The 26,250-nt window shown below is 43.6% G+C and overlaps 1 protein-coding gene across 10 annotated transcripts in view; it reads right to left on the bottom strand.

Annotated features, from left to right (window-relative positions):
• The window catches only part of LOC119956026 (adenosine kinase-like), a 264,496-nt gene that overhangs the window by 114,759 nt on the left and 123,487 nt on the right, over positions 1 to 26,250 (bottom strand). For 6 of the 10 annotated variants that reach the window (XM_038782747.1, XM_038782748.1, XM_038782753.1 and 3 more), the window contains exon 5: positions 1,709 to 1,914. In XM_038782747.1, coding sequence (XP_038638675.1) covers positions 1,709 to 1,914 — 206 coding nt within the window. The remainder of the gene's footprint in view (positions 1 to 1,708; positions 1,915 to 26,250) is intronic. The other 4 variants (XM_038782749.1, XM_038782755.1, XM_038782757.1 and 1 more) reach the window with 1 other exon arrangement.

The raw sequence follows: 26,250 nt of genomic DNA, 5'->3' as shown, positions 1-26,250 counted from the left end.
TAAACCATTGTGATTCTTCAAGAATGAGCCAACATACAACTGCCAAAATAATCTAAGCGGTTAGGAGAAGATCAAGAACCTGATTCAATTATTAAAATTATTGAAAACAAAATCACATCCTTAATTATTTTATCAGTTGCTACTCCAACAAGGAATGAAACAGTTCTTGACCTGGTCTTCCACCATGAAACAGAGAAAGATAGGTAACCTAAAAAACAAATGTGCATTTGTGAAACAGGAGACCACAAGATAAATTGGTCCAGAGCATGGCTGGACAAAAATAAATCAGTGAGATCAACTGAGAAGAAAATTTTTGGATAGATAATAATAGACAAACAATGGGAACACTTAAACAAAATATAGTGAGCATAAATCAAGTACATTCTAAACCCCAGAGGGAGAAATGTAACTTCCCTGTCAAAAAAGCTGGGAAATTATAGCCCAATTAATCTTCAACTAGTCTTACGACAAGGAATGAGGTGACACACAAAGAAGCTAATCAATGAAGTGTGCACGGATCTCGAAAATGCTGGCTATACGCGACTAATCTTAGAATTCTTTGAAACAATAACAAGTGATAAATCGAAGGAATGAGCAGAAAAACAGTTTGGGAATTTTGTGACACTGAGCGGAAGGTGAAATCAGGAAAGTTGACCAAAGGCCCGATAACTAGATAAGTTTTTAGGAAAATCTGGAAACAGGAGAGATGGATAGAGAAGCAGAAAGGTTTAGTCAGGGAACTCCAAAGCTTAGGACCAATGCAGCTGAAATCAAAGCCACCAATGGCGTAATCAGGTATCACATCACTGGTTGAGAGCAATGTGGGGCAATGAACTAAAGAGAATTTGGCCAGAAGTATGGATAGGGAGTTGAAGGGCAGAAAGAAGGAAAGTTTCTCAGCCTGGAAATTTGTTACATCTGTTGTTTTGCGGTGTGTTGGTGCTGTTGTTACTTCTACATTCTACAATTGTGATGGGGGGAATGAAGGATTGTATGGAGTGAAAGTTCAAAAAAACAGTATGTTTTGGAAGGAAAAACAAGGAAAACATTGCCCTTTAAATGTTAAGAATTTAAATATGCGATGGGAGAACGGTCTTGGTGTGTGGACAAGATGAACTAAAGGTTGCACACGTGAAATGTAAATGTTGCGTCAGTCCCAGAGAACCATAGGCTGCATTCTCCCCTTTGAGCGTTGACTGGTGGTCATTTAACCCGAGGGTCACCACATCTCAGACGAGGGGCAAGACTGAGATGGCAGGACCTTTATCAATAACCTCAGCCGGTACAGGAATTGAACCGGTGCTGTTGGCATCCCTACACTCCATGAACTAGCCATCCAGCTAACTGAACTAAGTGAGTAGATGAGTCTATAAAAAATGTGCGGGAATCCATAGTATTGAGTCTGGAGCATACTGAAGCAGAAATCCCGTGTTGTGCACAGCTTTAAGTCGCCTATTTGAGGAAGGATATTAAAGCAGCAAACATTATCTGGGATGTTACCAGAAGTGAGAGTATGAAGAAAACCTTCCGAAATTTAGGCTCTTATGCACTGGAGCACAAAAGGCTGAGGTGTGACTTGATAAATCAGGATTTCTGGCAAATCATAGAATGATGGTGCATGGCGGAGGCCACTGTGTCAGTTTTTTTGGAGAGTTGTTCTAGAATCTAACTAGCATTTGATTAATTTAATAAGAAATAGTATCCTAACCTTAAACTAGCTTTCTTGAAAGAAGTCGCTGACCTGTTGTCACCGGTGATGCAGGCAGCACAAGTGCCCGTTGGCTGTTCATTTTGTTCATAGTAATGGGCATCAACATGGGCTTCTTCAGCTTTCTTCTTCAAAATGTCACCAAATTTATCTTTTCCAATGCACCCAAAGAAAGTCACTACCTTATGAGGTTGCTGAATCATCCACTGCAATTAAAAAAGGGAAAGTTGTCTAAATTGTATTTCAAAATTCAAAATAAAAGAGCTGATTCAAGACAGTCTGTAAAAATGCCTTCATTCCCAAAGCCTACTGCTGTTTCGTTGTCCAGCTCAATTAGACTGCCACTCACTTTCTCCTCTCTTACCTTATTATAGTCAAAGTACCTTCTATTCCCAGTCCTTTACCACAGCCCTCAGATTCTCCAAGATTCTATCTTTTGCCCGCCCCTCTCCGACATGCTATCTTTACATAATATCATTCAAAGTCATGAGGTCAGCTTTCGCACGACTGCTGTGGGCTCTCAGCTCTTTCGAAACCTGCTTTATTGCTGTTGTCAGACTGCTTGCCTTAGATTCTGCCTTGGTGTCGCCTAATTTCCTTCAAGTAAACATTGGGAAAAGTCATAATTTCAAGACCCACCACAAATTCTACACCATTGCCACCCCTTCCAATCACGGCCATCTTAATTCAAACCAGGCTGCTTGTACCCTCTTTGTCCTAATCAGTGCTGGGGTGAGTTTCCAGCCTTGTATATTTTCCATCAAAAAGGGGCGCCTGGTTCCACCTCATGGCATTATTTGGTGTGATTGTGTGTGGGGGTGGGAGAACTCAAGAAGAAAGAGCATCATTTTCTACATTCTCAGCTATGTGTCGCTGAAACCTTCATCAATACTTCCATCACTTACTATTCTAACGCTCTCCTGGCCGGCTAGCCACTTCTCGCTCCTCCATAAACCTTACTTTATACAAAATTCTGCTGCCCATATCCAGTCTCACTGCAATGGCACCTGGTACCTAAACACCTCAATAGTAATATACTCTTCTTTAAATCCTTTCATGGAATTTCACCTCACCATCGCTATAACTTTCCTCAAAGCTCCTCCCACTTCTTTTTGCAGACTTTAGCTATTGTGCATCAAACCCCTCTTTTCACCTTCATGTTGGCATTGTTTCTCCATTTTGTTAGCCCAGTGTCCATCTTAGGTGGCTACAATGCTCTGGAATTCCTTTGCCTTTCACTTCCCCATCTTCCTTTACAATGCTCCTTAAATCCCAACTCTCCAACCATTCTTTTGGCCATCTTTCTCAAAATCTTCTTTATTGGCTTTAATTCATTTTTCCTTATGCTTCTGTGAAGTTCCTTGTGATTTTTTTCGATGGTAAAGGTCACATTGCAAGCGGTAGTTGATAACAGCAAAGTTATCGAAGGACTGTCAAAGGGGTCAAGGGTCAACTACCTCTTTTGTAAGACCATTTTCGCATTTATCAATGCCAAAACTACACATGTACAATAAAGCGCCAATATATTTTCAAGTATCTTAATAACTTTTACACTAATTCCTCTAAATTCCCGTAACAGCCTCCCCGAACAGGTGCCGGAATGTGGCGACTAGGGGCTTTTCAGAGTAACTTCATTTGAAGCCTACTTGTGACAATAAGCGATTTTCATTTAATTTCATTTCAAATTCCTGTTTTTCTTACCAAAGACTATTAAACCATAAAACAGCTCGACATAATTTTGTATCTTGAACTACAAAGAACCCTACAGGTTACGTTTTCCATTGCCCACACGGGGAGTTCAGGATCTTTGTACTTGTTTTGGGTGAGAATAACTCATCATTAAAATCTTCCAGATCAGCTGTAATTGGAAATGCCAAGAGAGTCAGTGGTTTGAATTCGTTTTGACAGCCTTTCCAAAGGTTAATGTTGACCACTAAGTACCTTTCAAAGCAAATGCTGAGGCAGAAAACCTATTGACAACTCTGTAATCTTAACTCATCCCAATGGTACAAGCTCGCTGCTCGCTTGCAACAAATAGTTGCACACTGACTCGGAGTCTACAGATTACCTGTCTTCAGTCTTTGCCAAGCAGGTATTCCCAGACCTGCAAATACAGTTCATGGCTCTGACAGATGCAGACAGCACAATTCTAAATCAGTTGATCTTCCCAGCACGTTTTATCTTGCACCACATGTGTCACAAAATACTGCTCGTGTCTCTTTAGGAACAATTGCCACCATTAATTTTAACTCGACTTGCAGACCAACGTGGAACACTGTAGTTCGTAGTTGGATAGTTTGCAGTGAACGTTGGTACTGTGAGCACCTTAATTCATATCCCTTTCCCTTAATGAGTTTCCTGATCGTCCATACTCTTCTAAATGCTTCAATTATTTTTGTTTTCACATAAACATTCTCTTTATGTTCTAATGCCAAAAATACAAATGATCAAATAAAGCAATGAAAAAAAGTCATAAAAATCTTTATTCCTTTGTAAACTCTTTTTAGTTTTCAGTAGTCCACCTGCAGGAAAGGGTACTGAGGCTTCTGAACACCATATCATACAACGCTTTTACACTTTAAGGCTTCCCAGCCCTTGTACACACATTCCACACCAGCAGGACTAAACCCACTGCTGTGAAAATATTGTTGAAAAGGCAACATTCATTTGCAAGAAACTTGCCAAATATTTAGAGTTATTAAATCATTTGGCTCTACTTAAACAATTCATTCATGTTTGGATGCCAAGCAAAGAACAAAGGACAAAAAAAGTCTTCAAAAACTAGAGGAAAAAGAGGATTTAAAATAAGACTAAAAAACCTCTATACCTTTAAGAAACCTTTTGTGCATGGGGCATTTTGCCCACTTGACAGATGGAAAATTGCATTTAGGTCCATTAACAGCCATTATTATAGCAAAATGAAGCTTTTGTACTTTGAGATTTCCCAGCTGCTGCAGGCACATTCTAGTGGTAATAAAGTGTAAATTTGACAGGACAGAGGATAGTCATAAAAGTGGGTTCTCAAATTGAATGCTACTTTTCTTGAAACCCTGACATTTGAGTGTTTTCTTGTTACCAAAGAAGAGTCTGGGGCCCAGGAATTCAGTCATGCCGCAGAATGTTAACAGCCCACATGCAGATGGGGAGTCTAAGGAGCTCAACATAATGCTGGTGGTGCTGAGGTAAGAGCTTGCAGGGGTTAGTGCTTTGATTTCCAGTTCAAGAATTGTAGGGTTCTGGAGGAGGAATAGAAAGCATTAGAGTCCATGACTGGGGTTCGGTAGTGGATTGGACAGAAAGGTCAGAGGCCTTTAGAGTATTACGAGGGAGGTGGTTTGGGAGGGTGAATGGGCTAGGAGGTTGAGTACAGCAGCAATTATTTTTTTATTTAAAAAAAAAATATTTTTATTCTCCATTTTCACATTTTCTTCAGAATTTACACCCCACCAACAAACAGTAAACGGTAACAAATACAATGTCAATCCCCTTATTAACAACAATCCCATCCTCCCACGAAACAACGGCCCACCTGACATTATAAGCATCAAATAAAACAAACCCTCCAAAGGTGGAAAAAAAAGGAAAAAAGAAATAGGAATCAGGAATCGCCTATGGTCACCATTGACATATACAGTCCATCCCCTAAACACTCCCTCATATTCAACGCCATCCCCGTTGCCCGGTCCCAGGAAAACCAAGAAATCCCCTTCGGCACACAACCCCCGCATACACACCCAAGCCTCAAAGAACCATCATTGCGAATGAAAGTCTCATCTCTTCCCTTGTCCAAATATATACATCGACTCATTTAGTACATACACCAACACGCAATGAAAAAATAAAGTTACATGAGGTTGCATCGGTACACGAGCATTTCTCAATTCTGCCACAGTCCTCTGCCTTCGCAAACTCCTCCGCTGCTTCCGCCATTCCAAAATAAAAGCCCTTGGATTTGTAGGTAACCCTCAAATTAGCTGGATATACTATGCCGCACTGCACCTTGCTGATGTATAGTGCCTTCTTCACCCTGCTGAAGGCAGCCCGCCTTCGGGCAGACCCACAATCCTCAGATTCTGTCGTCTTGGTTTGTTTACCAGTCTTCCATTTTGGCTCGCAGACTCTTGTTGGTCTCTATCAACCTCCGCAACTCCTTCCCCATCGAGGCGAGTTGATCACTGTGCTGCGATAATGCCTCTTCCACTTCCTTCAGTGTCTCACCTTGTTCCTGCACCTCCGCCACTGCGCTTGATACCACCATCATCACCGGGGCAATCACCTCCTCGACCAGCACTTTCAATACTGCCCCCATCTCCTTCATCACTTCCATGTGCTTTGTGAACTGTTTTTCAAGTTCCACAGCCATGACCTTGGTCATTTCTTCTGCTGTGAGCAATGCAGCCTCCCCTGGTGCTCTAACCTCCGCTTTCCTTACAGTGCCTGCGCTGACTTTTTCCACTCACCGGCGGACTTTCGTTAATCCCCTTTTTCACAGCCGTTTTTCTCCCAAATTTGGACATTTTTCCTCCCTGTGCCTTCTTACAGCCTTTTCAGCCTCCGTTGCCCCCGGGACTTTGCGTTAAAACTGCAAAATTTCTATTCCCGAGCGAGAGCCCTCCAGTGTGCGGCTGCCTCCTGCCCGCCGTCACTGGAAGTCATTGCGCAGCAGCAATTATGGTAAGCATTGGTGTTGTCCGCCTCAGGGAAAAACAAATTTGCAGCAGGGGCCAGAGGCGTTAGAACTCTTATTCGCTCCTTAAAATTGACTAGCATCTGCTTCAGGTGTGGGAAGAAGAGCGTCACATGTTTGCCCTTTACCAAATTGGTGCTCAGCACAACTTGTCACAGAAGTATGCTTGTGCATTGGACACCATGTTGGTTCTCAAACAAGACATGCAGCGCCCAAACAACCCATCCCTAATTTGCGTCAAAAGGTTAAAAATTTTATTTGTGGAGGGAGGAAGAAAATATTGTGGTAACTTTCTTTTACATTATACATTGAAATAACACTTCAATTAAACTAATACAATTGATTACTTCAGGTAACATGAGATTCAAGCATTTTTGTATAAATCAGCTTCCTTTCCAATTCTGGTGCTCTCTGCCCTCATGGCCTATCTTTTGACAATTTTCTCTGCTTCACTGCCTTTTCTGAAGGCCTTGTTTTTGAAGGAGTCACTTGTTATATAAATAAACTTACCAGGCAATTTCTATACCAGATACCATGGCAAGTTTATTTGATGTTGGTGGTGTTAGTTAAGGGGAAAATGTTGGCCAAGAAAAATTCTCGACTCTTCCTGAAAGAGGGAATTATTTTAAATTTACCTGAAGTGCAAGAACAGGCAGGTTGACCATGGGCTGGAAAGGGTCACTTCTGACAATGAAATAGTCACTCAGTACTGCACAGATGTTTTCGCCTAAATTCCATGCCCAAGTCTGAAAGTAAAGTTTGAAGCCAGAACCTAATAACTGAACCAAGTTGACCCTGATTTTGCAAATCAGACCAGCAATATTTTGCCAATTTCTTGACAGAGAAATGGATTAAAATGACCAAAGAAATGCAAAATAGTAATTAGGCGACCATATTGTTGGAAAAACTTCCATGTCTGTAACAGAATTCATGTCTATCTGATTGACCATTTTCTCAAGAGCATCAGAACTCGAGGAGTAGCTCAATGTTAAAAAAAAGTGAATTGGCATTTCTTAACATAGAAAGCCCAAATTTAACAAAAATGGGATTTTTAATTTACCCTTTGACGGAATGTGAACAGTGCTGGTCGGGCCAGTATTTATTGCCCATCCCCTAATTGCCTTTGAGAATGTGACGGTGAGCCACCGCCTTGAACTGCTGCATTCCATTTGATGTAGGTACACCCATCGTGCTGTCAGGAATGGAGTTCCAGGATTTTGATCCAGTGATAGTAAAGGAAGGGTGATTATAGTTCTATGTCAGGATGGTGCAACGTGTGTGGCTTGGAGGAGAACCTCCAGCTGGTGGTGTTCCCATTCATCAAATGCCCTTGCCGTTCTATGTGGTCGAGGTTGAGGTTTGGAAGGTGCTGTCAAAGAAGACTTGGTGAGTTTCTGCAGTGCATCTTGTAAATTACACACCGCGGCCACTCTGCATCAGTGGTGGAGGGAACGAATGTTTACGGTGGTGGATGGGATGCCAATCAAGTGATTGCTTTGTTCTAGATGGCGTCAAGCTTTGAGTGCTGTTGGAGCTATATATATATATATATATATATATATATCAAGGGAAGCGGAGGGCATTCCATCACAATCCTAATTTGTGCCTTGTAGATGGTGGGCAGGTTTTGGGAGTCAGGAGATGATTAACTCACTGTAGAATTTGAGCTTCTCACCTACTGTTGCAGCCACTGTATTTATATGGCTGGTTGAGTTTAATTTCTGGTCTAGGATGCTGAAAGTGAGGGATTTAGCACTGGTAAAGCCATTGAATATCAAGGAGCGATGGCTAGATTCTCTCTCGCTGGAGATGGTGCTTGAAACTTTTCAATCCATCACAGAATTTTGGAAAACCAAATACTAAATACCCGTGTGTGCATGGGTTTCCTCCAGGTGCTCCGGTTTCCTCCCACAGTCCAAAGATGTGCAAGTTAGGTGGATTGGACATGATAAATTGCCCGTGGTATCCAAAAGTGCCCTTAGTGTTGGGTGGGGTTACTGGGTTATGGGGATAGGGTGGAGGTGTTAACCTTGGGTAGGGTGCTCTTTCCAGGAACCGGTGCAGACTTGATGGGCCGAATGGCCTCCTTCTGCACTGTAAATTCTATGATCTATGATCTATAAAGGAGATTTTTGAAGGCAGCAATACATAGCATCCTGACTTGGAACTGTATCGCTTTCTTTCACTGTTGCTGAATTAAAATCTTGAAATTCCTTCCGAACAGCACTGTGGATGTGCCTGCACCACATGGACTGCAGCGGTTCAAGAGGATGGCTCCCCACCACCGTCTCAAGGGAACTTAGGGATGGACAACAAATATTGTCCTTTTCTCTAACATCCGCATGTCATGAAAAAATAATAAGAAGAAAGGTGTAAGATGGATTTTGGTCTTTGCACTTCCCATAAAAATGAAATTTTGAGTTTACAAATCCATCAACAAAATTAAAACAGATTATTGGCCATTGTTAAAGATCTTCAGTGATTTTTGTAAACAATGATGGAAATCAAAAACAAGTGTAGATTTCTAAAGAAGCTGAGGGAAAGGATAAGCTGTTTTCAAAATACAACATCTGGACGACATCTACCATCACTGCAATTTCATGCATAGTTAGTAATGGTGTAGATATGTGCTCTTTTCCATAAGGGTTGCACATATGGCTGATAATCTGGAATTAGCTTCTTCGAGCAGCATTATGATCCACAACTGTTTCAATTTGTATGCTATCTTGAACAGGTCTGTTCTGATGGCTGTCTGCCATCTATTCCTCCTGTTTCATTAGAGCATCTATGGATTCATACCAGATCACACTCTCAGCATAGGGAATGAGTGTGAAATTCAGTTACATTGCAGCCATTGGTGATTAATTTCCATTTTGTCCTCACAAGTATTCTAGAATAAATTTCGAAATCTAGAAAGCTCCATTCTTATTAAGAAAATAATTTATTCATTTAAAAAAAGCATATATATATATTATATATATATATATATATATATATTAATGAACATATTATTTAGGTATGCACTACGATTGCAAAAAATTAGATTTTATATTTAATAAATGGTACAATGATGGATGGAATTAACCAGTAATACAATATTACTGGAATTACAACTTTACAAACTACAATTCGACAAATAGAATTCTTGATTCTCAATATCAATGATTACACTGAATAAGCAGAGAAAAACATCATTTAACCCAACTAGGTTGGTTCTAAAATCTGCTTTGTTACTTGTTCTCTTGCTGATGGTCAGGAATATAAATTTCTTCAATAGCTGCCACTATTCTCAAAGAAAATCTTTGATGAAGTTGTATTTTCACTGATGGAGCGTATTGTTAGACGTGAAAATAAATATACATTCATATTCAAACTTCCTTAAATTCAACAAACCTTCTATAGAAGGCAGACTTCATTTTGCTGCTTTTTTAAAATCATAAGAAATAGAGGCAGTAGAAAACTAGCCCACTGAGCTTGCTCCATCATTCAATAGGATCATGATGGGGAGATGCCGGCGTTGGACTGGGGTGAGCACAGTAAGAAGTCTTACAACACCAGGTTAAAGTCCAACAGGTTTGATTCAAACACGAGCTTTCGGAGCGCAGCTCCTTCCTCAGGTGAATGGCGAGGTATGAACCTAACCTTTTTGGTCATACCTCGCCATTCACCTGAGGAAGGATCTGCGCTCCGAAAGCTCATGTTTGAATCAAACCTGTTGGACTTTAACCTGGTGTTGTAAGACTTCTTACAATAGGATCATGGTTGATCTTATAACTGAGATAGTGATGAGCATGGACTTGAAAGAGATTTCCACACATGAGAATTTTAAATGGAGTCAGTGGAGTTAATAGGTGAGCAGAACTTGAAAAATTAAGATAAGATAGATGTTATGATCTGGACGGTGGTAACTGCCGTGCAAATCAAATCCCAAAGAAAATCTTGGCTAACTTTTCACAACTCTTTTCTTTTTTTATTTTGACCATGTGTACTGAAATCAGAGCAATAAATTCCAGTAACATTGGGGGATTTTAAATATTAAAACATTTATTAACAAAAGAAGAGAAAACCTAGACACGCTGACACACAAGACTACACTTACACAGCAATAATCTTACAGAACATGTCCTCCCCTTTAGGCAACAATCCCTTACAGATATTTATCCAATAATATTACATCAATGCAAACCCACAATTGCTGGAAGGTATGTCACAAAACCTCTCACTCTCTCCTGTTCTGCTAAGCAATTCAAGAAACTTTAAAACAAAACCCTGCTTTCTGAAAGAAGACACGTTCCGAGTTGGCTGGAAAATTGCCTCACTTTGCCTTTCCAGCGCACAGCATCACTCCAGGAGGTGTTACGCAGCCACTTCCAACACAGTTCTCACATCTCTTAATTTGTCTATTTCTCTTTCATCTTGACTCTAATATCCTTATTGTTCTTTGAAACTTACCTCTCCCAGAAGACAAAAATCTTTCATGTCCTCCTTATTGTCCCTACTTTCGGATTAAATAAAATTTAATAACCTTACATAGAACAAACAGTGAAGGAGGCCATTTGGCCCATCGAGTCTGCACCAACCCACTTAAGCCCTCACTTCCACCATATCCCCATAACCCAATAACCCGTCCTACCCTTTTTGGTCACTAAGGGCAATTTATCACGGCCAATCCACCTAACCTGCACATCTTTGGACTGAGAGGGGAAACCGGAGCACCCGGAGGAAACCCACGCAGAAACGGGGAGAACGTGCAAACTTCGCAGTGACCCAGCGGGGAATAGAACCTGGGACCCTGGCACTGTGAAGCCACATTGCTATCCACTTGTGCTCCTCTGCCATGGTACCTTACTTAGTTATGACCTTTCCCAACTAAAATCTTAAATCCTCCTTTATCTCCCAATGCAAATTTCTATACATGGTTTATTTGATTATAGGAAATTCAACTTGGCCATATTTACTTCCAAGTGCATGTCTTTCATACCCACGCCCCTTTGATGTAATACACCTTACTGTCCAACAAGAGCATGAGGTGTGTTAAGCCTCCATGCCACAAAGACATGGTAAGAGTTTTAGTAGCACAAATGGTCTGATGCAGGTGAAAATAGGCTATCTTTATAATGCAGAATATATCAGATGGGTTGTCCAGCTCAAGGCCTAGCAGGGCTGATATTGCAAACAGTCTGGTTCAACCAGATACAACAGCTGGGAGGTGGACTGAAACTGGTGAGAATTGACAACAAAAGCTTCAGTCTTCCCAATGTTTACATTTAAATGTCCAAATTTTAATCCACGTGTCATTTTATTCTACATTTCATAATTTATAGCTATTAACTAGCAGACTAAGTAAACCGTGAATTATGTTAGATCCTGATAATAAGTTGTGCAAATTATTAATGAAAATATCATAGAAAGGTTATTTCAAATGTCAAGTGTTTCCACTTGTTAAGTTTACACTGTAATTTCCTTATTATCAAAATTATTTGAGCTGAGAAAATGCTTAATCCCACTGTGATTAATTTTATTTTTGAATTTCCGAGAAATAAATTTCATATAACAGTATGACCAACTAAATAATGCCGAAGTAGAAAAACAAGTTGATTATTTTTCGTACTGGTTTCAAACTTATGACTGACTTGGAAGCTCTTTTGTTTACCACAGCTTTCGAATAAGTAGATTTTTAAAATCGACTACTTTTGGCAAAAGATAGGTTTAGGTAAAAAGCTATGGGTTAAGAAACATGTCAGCACGTAAATGACATTGTGAAGAAAACAGTAGTTGCCAGTTTCTGATAGCATGCCAAAAGTATTTGTTACTTTTAGCATTGTATAAGTGATCCAAGAGAAAAGGTATAGTTTCTGACTGCCATTTTTCTGGTAAGATTTTAAACAGAGTCCTCGTCTACCTGTTCAGGTTGAAACTGAAAACAATAATCATAGATACTACCTTAGAATGGGAGGGTGTTCTGAGCAATATTTATCCCTCAATCAACAACACTAAAAGTAGACAAATCCAATTGCTTTGGGACATCCTGGGGACATGAAAGCCTTGACTCAGGTCATTTTCTGGGTCATATTTTACAGAAGACTTTTGTTACCCCATAAATGAAAATGATCAGCAATAACTGCCAAAACGTAATGGACCAATAAACTGGCAGAAGTCTCAATTTGAAACAAATTAGATCCTAGCAAATGAAGGGCAGGTTCAAAGGGCTGAATCGCCTACTCTTGCTACTAATTCTGGTATATTCCAAAAATCTTCAGCCTGAAGCGCCGAGTGGATGATCCATCTTGGTCTCCTCCGGAGGTCCCCAGCATCACAGATGTCAGTCTTCAACCAGTATGATTCACTCCACATGATATCAAGAAATGGCTGAAGGCATTGGATACGGCAAAGGCTCTGGGCCCTGACAATATTACGACAACAGTACTGAAGGTTTGTGCACCAGAACTTGCCGCACCCCGAGCCAAGCTGTTCCAATACAGCTACAACACTGGCATCTAGCCGGCAATGTGGAAAATTGCTCAAGTGTGTCCTGTAAACAAGAAACAAGACAAATGTAACCCAGTCAATTACCGCCCTATCAGTCTACTCTCCATAATCAACAAAGTGATGGAAGGAATCATCAGCAGTGCTGACAAGCAGCACTTACTCAGCAATAACCTGCTCACAGACGCTCAGTTTGGGCTCCACCAGGGTCACTCAGCTCCTAACCTCATTACAGAACTAAATGCTTGAGGTGAGGTGAGAGTGACTGCCCTTGACATCAAGACAGCATTTGGCACAGTATGGCATCAAGGAACCCTGCTAAACTGGAGTCAACGGGAATCAGGAGGAAAATCTCTGCTGGTTGTAGTCATATCTGGCACACAGGAAGGTGATTGTGGTGGTTGGAGGTCAATCATCTCAGCTCCAGGACATCACTGCAGGAGTTCCTCAGTGTAGTGTCCTCGGCCCAACCATCTTCAGCTGCTTCATCAATGATCTCCCTTCATAAGATCAGAAGTGGGGATGTTTGCAGATGACTGCATAATGTTCAACACCATTTGCAACTCTGCAGATAACAGAAGCAGCCCATGTCCAAATGCAGCAAGACCTGGACAATATTCAGGCTTGGGCTGACAAGTAGCAAGTTACATTCGCGCCACACAAGAGCCAGGCAATGACCATGTCCTACAAGAGAGGATCTAACAATCGCCCCTTGACATTCAATGGGATTACCATCACTGAATCCCCCACAATAAACATCCTGGGGGTTACCACTGATCAGAAACTGAACTGGACTAGCCATATTAATACTGTGGCTACCAGGGCAGGTCAAAGGCTAGGAATCCTACGGTGAATAACTCACCTCCTGACCCCCAAAGCCTGTCCACCATCTACAAGGCACAAGTCAGGACTGTAATGGAATACTTTCCACTTGCCTGGATGAGTGCAGTTCCAACAACACTCAAGAAGCTCAACTCCATCCAGAACAAAGCAGCCCCACTTCATTGCTCCTCCTTTCACAAACATTCAAACCTCCCACCACCGACAAACAGTGGCAGCCATATGTACCATCTACAAGATGCACTGCAGTAACTCACCACGGTTCAACACCTTCCAAACCCACTACCATCTAGAAGGACAAGAGCGGCAGATACCTGGGAACCCCACCACCTGGAGGTTCCCCAAATCATTCAGTACCCGGACTTGGAAATATATCGCTGTTCCTTCACTGTCATGGGGGCTCAAAATCCTGGGTCTCCCTCCCCAACAGCACATTGGGTATACCTACACCTCTAGGAGTGCAGCAGTTCAAGAAGGCAGCTCACCGCCACCTTCTGAAGGGCAACTACGGATGGGCAACAAATGCTGGCCTAACCAGCGACGCCCATATCCCATAAATGAATAAAAAAATACATAAGTGCATCTTGTGGCCACTGATGAATGGCAGCAGTACAATAAGAAAAAAATATTTCTTTAAAATGTTTACTGAATCGGTAATTGTTTTTAACAAGGTTTGAACGGGACTTTTAAGAGTTTGCGCTAATTATAGAGGAATCAATTGTAATTTAATTTGACCTGGCAACCCTTGACCTCAAAGCAGTACAAACAAGAAGGGAGTTAAGACACAAAGAAGCCAGATAACCAGATACACAGAAGACAACAAATAAGCTACTACTGTAAAGAACAAAACAGAAATGCAGCAGAGGGGAAAAGAGAGCAGGCACAAGTCAGAGTAAGTGAGTGACTGAGCATGTGCGTCTACCATTAGTGTAACAACCATCTCAGAGAGTCTCTGATGGAACACAGCTGCCGATGAACATGACTCATGGATCGAATTGTTTGACAAGGAAAATGAAAGATCCAAACTTCCAGAGGCTGAGTTCGGGAACTTTGGAACTGCGTGTGGTGCCACACGTATGTAGTGAGCGATACAAACAGTTTTTTTTACATAGAATTACATAGAATTTACAGTGCAGAAGGAGGCCATTCAGCCCATCGAGTCTGCAGCGGCTCTTGGAAAGAGCATCCTACCCAAGCCCATACCTCCACCCTACCCCAATAACCCAGTAACCCCACCCACCACTAAGGGCAATTTGGACCCTAAGGGCAATTTAGCATGGCCAATGCACCTAACCTGCATGTCTTTGGACTGTGGGAGGAAACCGGAGCACCCAGAGGAAACCCACGCACACATGGGGAGAACGAGCAGACTCCACACAGAGTGACCCAAGCCGGGATTCGAACCTGGGACCCTGGAGCTGTGAAGCATTTGTGCTATCCACAATGCTACCGTGCTGCCCAGTTGTGGTATTGCAAAACATATCTTTTGTTGCATCACCTACTGAAATTAAATTTGTCTGGATATCTGAAAGATCGTGGCCCGGATTCTCCGAGCCCGTGCCGGATCGGAGAATCGGCCGGGGGGGGGGGGGGGGGGGGGGGGGGCCACAAATCCCGCCACGCCGCTCCGCTCTGACACTGGGCCAACCGATTCGCCGGTGACCGGAGAATCAGCAGCAATCACGCCATCACGGGCCGTTGAAAGCGGCCCCCGTAGCGATTCTCCGCACTCAACTGGCCGAGTGCCCGCCGGCGTGGTTTACATATGGTCTTACCCAGCAGTACCTCGGCGTTCTGGCTGCAGGGGCTGATCTGGTCTTTTGGGGGGGGGGGGGAAGCCGACTCCATTGGGGGCCCTCCACAGTGGCCAGGCCCGCGATTGGGGACTACCGATCGGTGGGTGCGCTCATTCCAGGGGGAGCCTTTGTTCCTCCGCACCGGGCCCCTGTTGCCCGGGGGCACGGAGATGGCCGTGGCACGCATGCATGGACCCGCGCCGGCCGTGGTGCGGACTAGTGCCGGGCGTGTTGGGCCGGCTTTTGACGCCGAAGTAGCGCACAGTACTCCAGAGACATTCTAGCCCCCGAAGAAGGGGAGAATGACTAGCCCTGTGACGCCGGCATCAGCACTTGGCTGGGATTTCGGAGAATCCCAGCCTATTTGCCTGTTAATTCATAGTTAATTTACACTGATTCTAATTAGTCTTAAAAGTAAACCTTACAAAAGTTACATCATATTGGTTATCCCTTCATTTCGAGACTGGGATTTGGGGGGGGGGGGGTCATTCTGTAAACTTTGCTTTACCGTTTCCCCATGGGAGCATCATAAATTTATAAAGCTCCACCTGATCTTTCTTCAGATTAAGACTGTAGAATTTGATTAATGAAGCACATATTTTTCAAAAGAGTTTCAAATGCAATAAGTTACACTAAAAAAAACTTATTATTTAGGCAAACTATGCTAAGTAGAATACATAAAGGAAAGCAGACGAAGTCAGTTAAAAATTGGCTGCGTTTTCTAAGTTATCTTCTCTTTCCCTGTTCCCATTAACATGTCATGGAATCAACTGGCATCGACAAACACTAAAATATTTTGATTAAAGTGAAAATGTTCTTGCGTAAAAAGCTTCCATTTCAGTCATTATGACCACCTTCATGATTCCTTGAATTGCTGGTGTTCTGATGGAGCAGTTCAGCCAATAAACAAAACAAAACATGCAATTTTTATTAAAATTTATTAAAATGTAGTTTTACAGGCTGCAGCCAGAGACAGAACAGTGGTCCCATGAATTTGACCCTCATAGTTACTAGGAACACAAAAAGACTTGGAAGTACTGGGAGTTCACCACATAATCACAACCAATAATTAAAAGCACACTTTAACCTAGTATAAATTGTGAAAAACATTATCGCAGTCAACTGAAATTCAAATATTAATTCTAATATTTAGTTTTACAAACCCAGTTCAATTGCTTAATTTTCTTCCAAAGGCAGAAAAATGTGCTTCTGTAATGCTATATTCAAACTTGGTTTGCCTTGGCAAGTAGCAGAAATGTCAACTATGAGATATGACTCATCTCAGTGTAATCTAACCTACTATGGGACAATTACATACAAGCTCTATAATTCTTCAGCATTTACAAGTTTACTTCTGCAAGAAATCCACTTCCACTCCCTTTACTCCTCCCGACACATACCAAGATGCCTTCTCCCTTCTTTTCTCCTATTGCCCATTTTGTGCAGCACCCCAACTGAAATTAAATAATTGTGCGTTTCCTGTGTGCCAAAAGAACTCTATAGCTACACAGAGGAATAAGTACCAAAGTGAGCTCCTATGGTTTTCAACATAACAATAATATGATTGTGGTGTTATGCACAAAAGAGCACAAAGCAGAGGCTTGGTACCTCTCCATTGTAAAGGGATGAAAAGCTGAAGAACCACCCAGATGGGATGTCAAACAGCAATATGAGAAAAGGAGATGGTTTCTTGCTAAAATCATACCCGATATGTGAGTCATTTGACATTCTGTTTCGACTCTGACAAAAATTCAATTCAAATGCTGCAGTAAATGGCTTCAATACACAAAGCTTCCTTCCACCTACTTGATTTTCCATTTTATGAGTCCAGCAACCGAACCTTCCTGTATAATCTGCAAAACTGCTCTGACCACAGGAGGACATGACTGCATTTCAGGACATGCAAAGCGATAAATGTGCTTTCTAGTGTGATTATTCTCGGAAGGTGCCAATTGTCTGATTGGAGGCAAGCACTCAATCAACTTTGTAGAAAATCCTATTGGATATTTTAAAATATATTACAGAAGATACTGTATCCTTTTCAGATTCAAGAATCGGTCCTCGGCACTGTGAGGCAACAGTGCTAACCACTGCGCCACCCTGTCACCCTTCAACATCCTTCCTGAAGAGCAGTGTTCAGAATCGGACGTACTGTAATACACCAACTGAGGACAAATCTGTGATTTGTAACGGCTAATCACAACTCCCTTGCGTTTGAACGCTCTGCCTTGATTTAAAGTCAAGAATCTTTTAAAACAGCCAGCTTAAAGGATTGCGAATGTGAAGCCTCAAGTCTCTCTCTTCATCCACCCACCACTGAAATTGTATAATTTACTTTATATTGCCCTTCATTTTTCCTTCATAAATGCATCACTTTTTTGGAGCCCTTACTCGCTCCCCCACCCCACCCCACCACCATGCCAACCGCAGCCTAATTTTTCTTGAAGAAGTCGATGAACGGTTGCCACCACCGTGCAAATCCCTGCAGCGATTAAGGCGACTTTCATTTTCTTAGAGTCTGAGAAATCCCGCCATGTCACTGACCCATACCCCTGACTTCAGGACTCCAAGTCCCTCCAACCTGGTAAGATCAGTCTTTAGGCCACCAGGGAGACAAAGGCCAGGACATCAGCCTCTCTCACCCCCTGGGCTCCCGATGCTCTTATATCTCCTCCGCTGCCCCCAGATTCTCAAAGCCGCCACCAACACCGGACTTGTGGAGTATCAGGCCGACGAGAACGGAAGAGGCGCCGTTATCAGTGCTCCCAAACTTGCGTCTTCACATGACGCCGCCTCCATCCGCTCCCATGCCGACCCCTCCCCCACGACCCACTTCCTCATCATGGCTATATTAGCCACCCAGTAGTAGATGCAGAAGTTCAGCAGCGCCAACCCACCCTCCCCCCGACTGCGCTCCAGCAACATTTCCTTCATTCGCGGGGTTTTACCCACCCACACAAAGCCCAAAATAACCTTATTCACCCGCTTGAAAAAGGCCTTAGGGATGAAGATGGGGAGGCACTGAAAGACAAACAGAAATCTCGGGAGGACCGTCATTTTCACGGTCTGTACCCTCCCCGCCAGTGATAGCGGGAGCATGTCCCATCTCTCAAAGTCCCCTTCCATTTGTTCTACCAACCGGGATAGGTTGAACATGTGCAGTGCTTCCCATTCTCGGGCCACCTGGATTCCCAGATATCGAAAGCTCTTCCCTACCATTCTATGTGGCAGCTCTCCTAGTCTCTTCTCCTGAGCAAACAGTAACGGGAAGAGAGGGCACCTTTGCCTTGTCCCTCGGTGTAGTTTAAAGTACCCCGACCTCAGCTGGTGCTTGGTAGAGCAACCGCACCCAGTCAATAAAGCCCTCACCAAACCCACACCTTCCCAGCGCCTCCCACAGGTAATTCCACTTCACCCGATCAAAAGCCTTTTCCGCATCCATCGCGACCACCACCTCCACCTCCTCTCCTTGTCAGGGCATCATAATAACATTGAAAAGCCTTCGAACATCGGCCTCGAGTTGCCTGCCCTTTACAAATCTTGTCTGGTCTTCCCCAATCACCCCCAGGGCACAATCCTCTATCCTTATGGCCAGTATCTTAGCCAGCAGTTTGGCCTCCACATTCAGTAGAGAAATTGGCCTGTATGACCCACATTGCTCTAGATCCTTCTCCCGTTTCAGGATCAATGAAATTGAGGCCTGCTTCATTAAATGTCCTCACCAGCAGTGGGCTCATTATCTCTGAAAACGTCTTCTAGAATTCCACCGGGTAGCCGTCAGGCCCCTGGGCCTTTCCCGACTGCATGCCCTCCAGCCCCTTGATTATTTCCTCAATCTCAATTGGGGCTCCCAGCCCTTCCACAAGATCCTCATCTACCCTCGGGAACCTCAACTGATCTAAAAACTGCCTCATCCCCTCCACCCCAGCTGGGGGTTCCGACTCGTAAAATTTACTATAGAAGTCCTGAAACACCTCGTTCACCCCCGCTGGGTCCAGAACAGTATTCCCGCTTTTATGCTTTACCTATCTCCCTGGCCTCCTCCCTTTTTCTGAGCTGGTGCGCCAACATTCTACTTGCCTTTCCCCCATACTCATAAATCGTCCCCTTTGCCTTCCTCAACTGTGCCACCGCTTTCCCTGTGGTCAACAGCTCAAACTCCGCCTGTAACCTCCGCCGCTCCCTCAGTAGCCCCGCATCCGGGGCCTCCGAGTATCTCCTGTCCACCTGGATTATCTCCTCCACTAATCTATCCCTCTCAGGCCGTTCTGCCTTTTCTCTGTGGGCCCATATTGAGATTAATTCCCCTCTGACCACTGCCTTCAAAGCTTCCCAAACTGTCGCTGCAGAGACCTACCCCGTATCATTTGTTTCCAGGTAGTTCTGGATGGACTTGTTCACCTGCCCACAGATCGCTTCGTCCGCTAGCAAACCCACGTCCAGTCTCCACAGTGGGCGTTGTCCTCTCTCCTCACTAACCCACAGATACACCCAATGTGGGACATGGTCCGACACTGCAATTGCCGAGTACTCGGTATCCACCACCTTCGCTATTAGCGCCCTGCTCAGAACAAAAACATCGATGCGAGAGTATACCTTGTGGACATGTGAGAAAAAGGAAAACTGCTTCGTCCTTGGCTGTGCAAACCTCCATAGGTCTACTCCCCCCCCATCTGTTCCATAAAAACCTTCAATTCCTTTGCCACACCGGCCTCCTCCCTGTCCTGGATTTTGACCGGTCCAATTCCAGATCAATGAGTGTTAAAGTCTCCTCCCATGATCAGGTTATGTGACTCTAAGTCTGGGATCTTACCTTAAACCCGCCTCACAAATTCCACATCGTCCCAATTCGGAGCATATATGTTCACGAGTACCACCTGCACCCCCTCCAGCTTCCCACTCATCATTATGTACCTACCCCCCTTGTCTTACACGATTCTCCCCCCCCCCCTCCACTGCCGACTAGCCATCAGCCTTTTTAGGCCAGCCTCTAGCTCGCGCCCTCCACCTCCTCGAGCCCCCCCTCGGGCAGTCGCCGTTCCTGTCCTCCCATTTGCCCTCTAGTAACAGTTCCTCCCCATCAGCAAAACAGCTCTCTCCTCTCCCCCTCTCCCCCCCTCCCCCCCACAGCAACATCACTAGAAACCCAACCCCCCCCAAGTCAAGCTCCAGCTTAACACCTGCTCACTCCCCACTGCGCTTCCGACAGTCAGCTGACCCATGCTGACTTGATAGCGCCCGCCCCTGGCACCAAGCAGTCTGTCTCCCCATTGTTCTCTCCCCCCATATGGACAAACATTTTAAAAGCATCACAGTCCCCGGTAAACAATCAGAAAAAACAGTGAAGAAACAGCCACTTTAGAAAACTAATCACCCAAAAAGCAGAACCAACCCCAAAGCCCATCCCCCTCTAACCAGCCCCCTGCAAGACAAAGTTACCTTTCGCCATCCGAACAGCCCCTTATTACAGATAGCACTACTTATATTTGTACAACAAATCGCCGCCACAGTACTTCTCCAAGGCTTCAGTGTCTTTGAATTCGCCTCCAGCCTCTTTTCTTTAATAAAAGTCCATACTTTGTCCGATGTTTCAAAGTAGAAGTCCCGTTCCTCATGTGAGACCCACAGATTGGCTGGGTGCAGCATCCCAAACGTCACCCATTTCTTAAAGAGGGCCGTTTTTTCCCGATTAAACCCAGCTTGCCTCTTGGCCAGATCCGGGCCCAGGTCCTGATAAACGTGCAGCTCACAGTTCTTCCATTTGCTGCTCCGTTCCTTCTTGGCCCACCGCAGAACGTGTTCCTTGTCGAGGAAACGGTGAAAGCGTACCACCATCGCCCTTGGTCGCTCGGGGCTTCTTCGCGAGGGCTGTGTGTGCTCTATCCACTTCCAGGGGCCGAGGGAACGCCTCAGCTCCCATCAAATTCTCCAGCATGTCCGTCACATAAGTCCTTGCATCCGATCCCTCACTGCCTTGAGGGAGGCCGACAATTCTAAGATTCTGCCTCCTGGACCAGTCCTCCAGCATTCTTTTCTGGCGGTCGTTCATCAACCCCACCTTGGTCTCCAGCACGGTTATGTACTCCTCGTGCTCGCAAACCTTTTTCTCCACCTCCTGGATCGCTCTTAAAATATAGAACATAGAGTGCATAAGGAGGCCATTCGGCCCAGCGAGTCTGCACCAACCCACTTAAGCCCTCACTTCCACCCTATCCCCGTAACCCAATAACCACTCCTAACCTTTTTGGTCACTAAGGGCAATTTATCATGGCCAATCCACCTAACCTGCACGTCTTTGGACTGTAGGAGGAAACCGGAGCACCCGGGGGAAACCCACGCAGGCACGGGGAGAACGTGCAGACTCCGCACAGACAGTGACCCAGCGGGGAATCAAACCTGGAATCCGGGCACTGTGAAGCCACAGTGCTATTCACTTGTGCTACCCTTCCGTGGGTCTCCTGATTCTGCACTACTTGATCGGGTCCAGCGTGTCCTTCTTCAGCTTGGCGAAGCAATTTTTGAAAAACTTCATCACTGCTCCATCGACCACTGTGCCATCTCCCCACGGCCCTTGCTCTCTGCCATTCATTCCCGTCTTATCAGCTCTGCTCGTGTCTTCCTTATAGGACTTTGTCTTCTCACATGGCCACTTCTGGTCCAATTCTCCATACACCAGAGGGGGATTTCTCCTTACTGTCTCACTCTTCATCGATTTATCCCATAAAATCCGGGAAAAAACAGGGGGGAAAGTTCCAAAAGTCCGTCACAGGCGGGGGCTATAAAATGTGCGACCTACTCCTCCAAGGCCGCCACCCGAAGTCCAAGAAGATTTGTCAAGCATGATTTTCCTTTTGTAAATACATGCTGGCTTTGTCTGATTACACTTTCTGATACTGCTTTCCAAATGCTGTGCTACGAAATCCTTGATAATGGACTCCTACTTCCGACATGGTCTATAGGTCCCGGTTTTCTCTCTATGAAAATGAAATTAAATTAAATTAAATTAAAATCACTTATTGTCACAAGTAGCCTTCAAATGAAGTTTCTGTGAAAAGCCCCTAGTCATCACATTCCGGCGCCTGTTTGGGGAGGCTGGTATAGGAGTTGAACCGTGCTGCTGGCCTGCTTTCAAAGCCAGCGATTTAGCCCTGTGCTAAACCAGCCCCGTATAATAATCGCTTATTGTCACAAGTCGGCGTCAATGAAGTTACTGTGGAAAAACTCCGAGTCGCCTCAAGGAGGCTGGTACAGAAATTGAACCCACACTGCTGGCCTTGTTCTGCATTACAAGCCAGCTATTTAGCCCATTATGCTAAACCAGCCCCTCATCTGTGCGAAACTAGCCTGCACATCTTTGGACAAACACTGTGTTGTTCTTGGCTAGGATCTTTCAAGTTTTCTTCATGCCCACAGACTGAAAATGACAATCATACTCAATGTTACATTTCTATTTTACAAAGTATAAACAGAACGCTGGCCTCTCAGAGATCATCTTTTTAAGCACATCGTAAAAGTTTCTAATGCAATAACCGAAGTAAATATATTGGAGATATAGTCTGCTTATGCTCTTGGCTGGAGATTTTGACATGGTCCAATGAATCATCCTGTTGCAACATCCTACATCCAACAAGGCTGTTCTACTTGACGACCTATGTGCCTAATGCTCCAAACAGTTCAGTACAAATCACAGGAAATCATGCCTAAACTGTAGAGTCCATAATTTGAATGTTGTATTCATGGAAATATTGAAGGCCCAGACGAAGTACAAAGAAAAGCCAGACAAGAACTTTTCCTTAAAAAGTGATATTTTCCTTAATTCACAGATCTTCCAACACAAAAACACCAACAATAACAGAGACCCAAGCACGAAGCAGAGGATCACTGTTTTGCACTCATCCTTACATTATAACTAAAATCAGCTAAGAATAGCTCTAGAAAAAAGCAAATTACTGCCGATGCTGGAATCTGAAACAAAAATAGAAAATACTGGACAATCCCAGCAGGTTTCACAGCATCTGTGGAGAGAGAAGGGAGCTAACGTTTCAATTCAGGATGACACTTTGTCAAAGCTAGAGAGAGTTGCAGTTCTGGGGTGTTAGATTGTATAAATGCAGAAATTAGGCAAGGGTGTAGCAAAGGCAGAGCAGTATTAATAGGGGATTTTAACTTGCACATAGATTGGCAGACAATGACCTGCCAGAAAGGTAATGAGTTTCTGGAATGTGCCTGGGATAGTTTCCTGCAACAACATGTTCTAGGTTAGGTACAGTGGATGTCCAAAGAGGCTTGGGGATTCGGATGCATATATTCTTCAAATGCCACGAACAAGTGCAGAAAATAATCAAAAAGGCTAATGCAATGTTGGTCTTTATATCTAGAGGATTGGAGTATAAAGCCACAGGTGGTATGCTGCAGCTATACAAAACCCTGCTCAGACCACACTTGGAGTACTGTGAGCCGTTCTGTGCAGCATACCTTAGGAAGGATATTTTGGCCATGGAGGAAGTGCAACATAGCTTTACAAAATTGATACTTGGACTACAGGGGTCAAGTTAAAAGGAGAGATTACACAAATTAGAACTGCTCTCGCTAGAATTTAGAAGGTTACGGGGTGATCTGAGCGAAGTATTTAAGATATTAACAGGGAAGACAGAGTAAATAGATTCTAAAACTAGGGGGCATAGTCTAAAAACTAGGGCTAGGGCGGCACAGTGGTTAGCACTGCTACCTCACGGCATGGAGGACCTGGGTCACTGCCCGTGTGGAGTTTGTACATTCTCCCAGTATTTGTGGGGGTTTCACCCCCACAACCCAAAGACGTGTAGGTCAGGTGGATTAGCCACGCTAAAAAAATTGGGTGCTCTAAATTTTTTAAAAATAAATAAATAAAAACTAGGACTCACCCATTCAGGAGAGGTGTTAGGAAGCACTTCTTCACTCAAAGGGTTAGTAGAGGTTTGGAACTCTCTCCCACACACAGTTGAAGCTAGAACAATTGTGACATAAAAACATACATAGAAAATTGAAGCAGGAGGCCATTCAGCCTTTCGAGCCCGCTCTGCCATTCATTAGGATCATGGCTGATCATCAAGTTCAATATCCTGATCCCGCCATCCCCCTCATATCCCTTGATTCCTTTAGCCCCAACAGTTATATCTAATTCCTTCTTGAAATAACACAATGTTTTGGTCTCAAATACTTTGTGATAGTGAATTTCCCAGATTCATCACTCTTCTGGGTGAAGAAATTTCTCCTCACCTCAGTTCTAAAGGGTTCAAACTATGACCCCTACTTCTGGACTCCCCCACCATCGGGAACATTCTTTCTGAATCTACCCTAACTGATCCTATTAGAACTTTAAAATTTTCTATGTGATCCATTCTCACTCCTCTAAATGCCAACAAAAATAATCCTAATCGCCATCCCAGGAATCAGCCTGGCAAAACTTTGCTGCACTCCCTCCATAGCAAATACATCCTTCCTCAGATAAGGACACCAAAACTGCACACAATACTCCAGGTGTGGCCTCACTAATGCCCTATACAATTGCAGTAAAACATTCCTATTTCTACACTCAAATCCTCTCGCTATGAAGGCCAACATACCATTTGCCTTCTTTGCTGCCTGCTGTACCTGCACGCTCACTTTCAGCAACTGGTGCACGAGGGTACCAAGGTCTCGCTGAGTATCCACCTCTCTCAATTTACACCCATTCAAAATTAAACTGCCTTCCTATTTTTGTTACCAAAGCGGATAACCTCACATTTACCTACATTATATTGCATCTACCATGCATATGCCCATTCACTCAGCCTGTCCAAACCCCACTGAAGCATCGCCGCATCCTCCTCACACAGCTCACCCTCTCACCGACTTTATATCATCTGTCAATTTTAAGTCTAAGATAGACTTTTGTTAAGCAAAGATATTAAGGGATATGGGCCAACGGCAGGTATATGGAGTGAGACTACAGGTTAGCCATGATCTCATTAAATAGCAGGACAGGGTAGAGGGCTGAATGGCCTACTCCTATTCCTATCAGATATATACTGTTGCGTGTGTGTGTATAGATATAGATATATATATATATATATATATATATATATAGCAGTGGGGCTGGACAGAGGGCTAGTGAACTATCTATCGGTTTGCTGTGAAATTGCAGTGAAGCATATTTTAAGTCAAAGTAGTCCACTTGCCCAATCAGTAATTATCCTCCTATTAATTAATTAAATACCTTTGCTCCGACAGTTATTGCATCTACACTTGCAACTATTAGCCACTTCATGCTGATTTATTGAATACACGGCATTACCATAAATTTTGAAGCATTTGATCTATCAAACGTGAACTACACCTCAGTATCTTCCACAAAACTCCACTCATCTTGCAATTGTTATCAAACCTTTTTGCATTGGGGATTTTGAAAACATCTCATTATTTTTCCACTTCTTATGAAATCCTGTTGACCGAGTTCGAGAAGATATATTGTGTCAAAATTGTTGTAAAACAATAATAAACTCGCCTTACTTTAACTTCCTGCGAATGTGATTCGAAAGCCAGACTTTCTTGGTTTAATTTGCACCCTTCATTGTTTAGCCACTAGCCGAAAACAATACATCTAGTTTAAGCACTGTCAGATCACCAACACAAAGCCTGATAACTTTAACTTATAGCAAACACAAGATTAATGGAAGTTTATCGTATTGCAGTGTCCACACAAAAGGTCTCTG

Source organism: Scyliorhinus canicula, chromosome 22, assembly GCF_902713615.1.
Source record: "Scyliorhinus canicula chromosome 22, sScyCan1.1, whole genome shotgun sequence".
NCBI classification, from domain to species: domain Eukaryota; kingdom Metazoa; phylum Chordata; class Chondrichthyes; order Carcharhiniformes; family Scyliorhinidae; genus Scyliorhinus; species Scyliorhinus canicula.
This window is presented reverse-complemented; position numbering and strand designations above follow the sequence as displayed.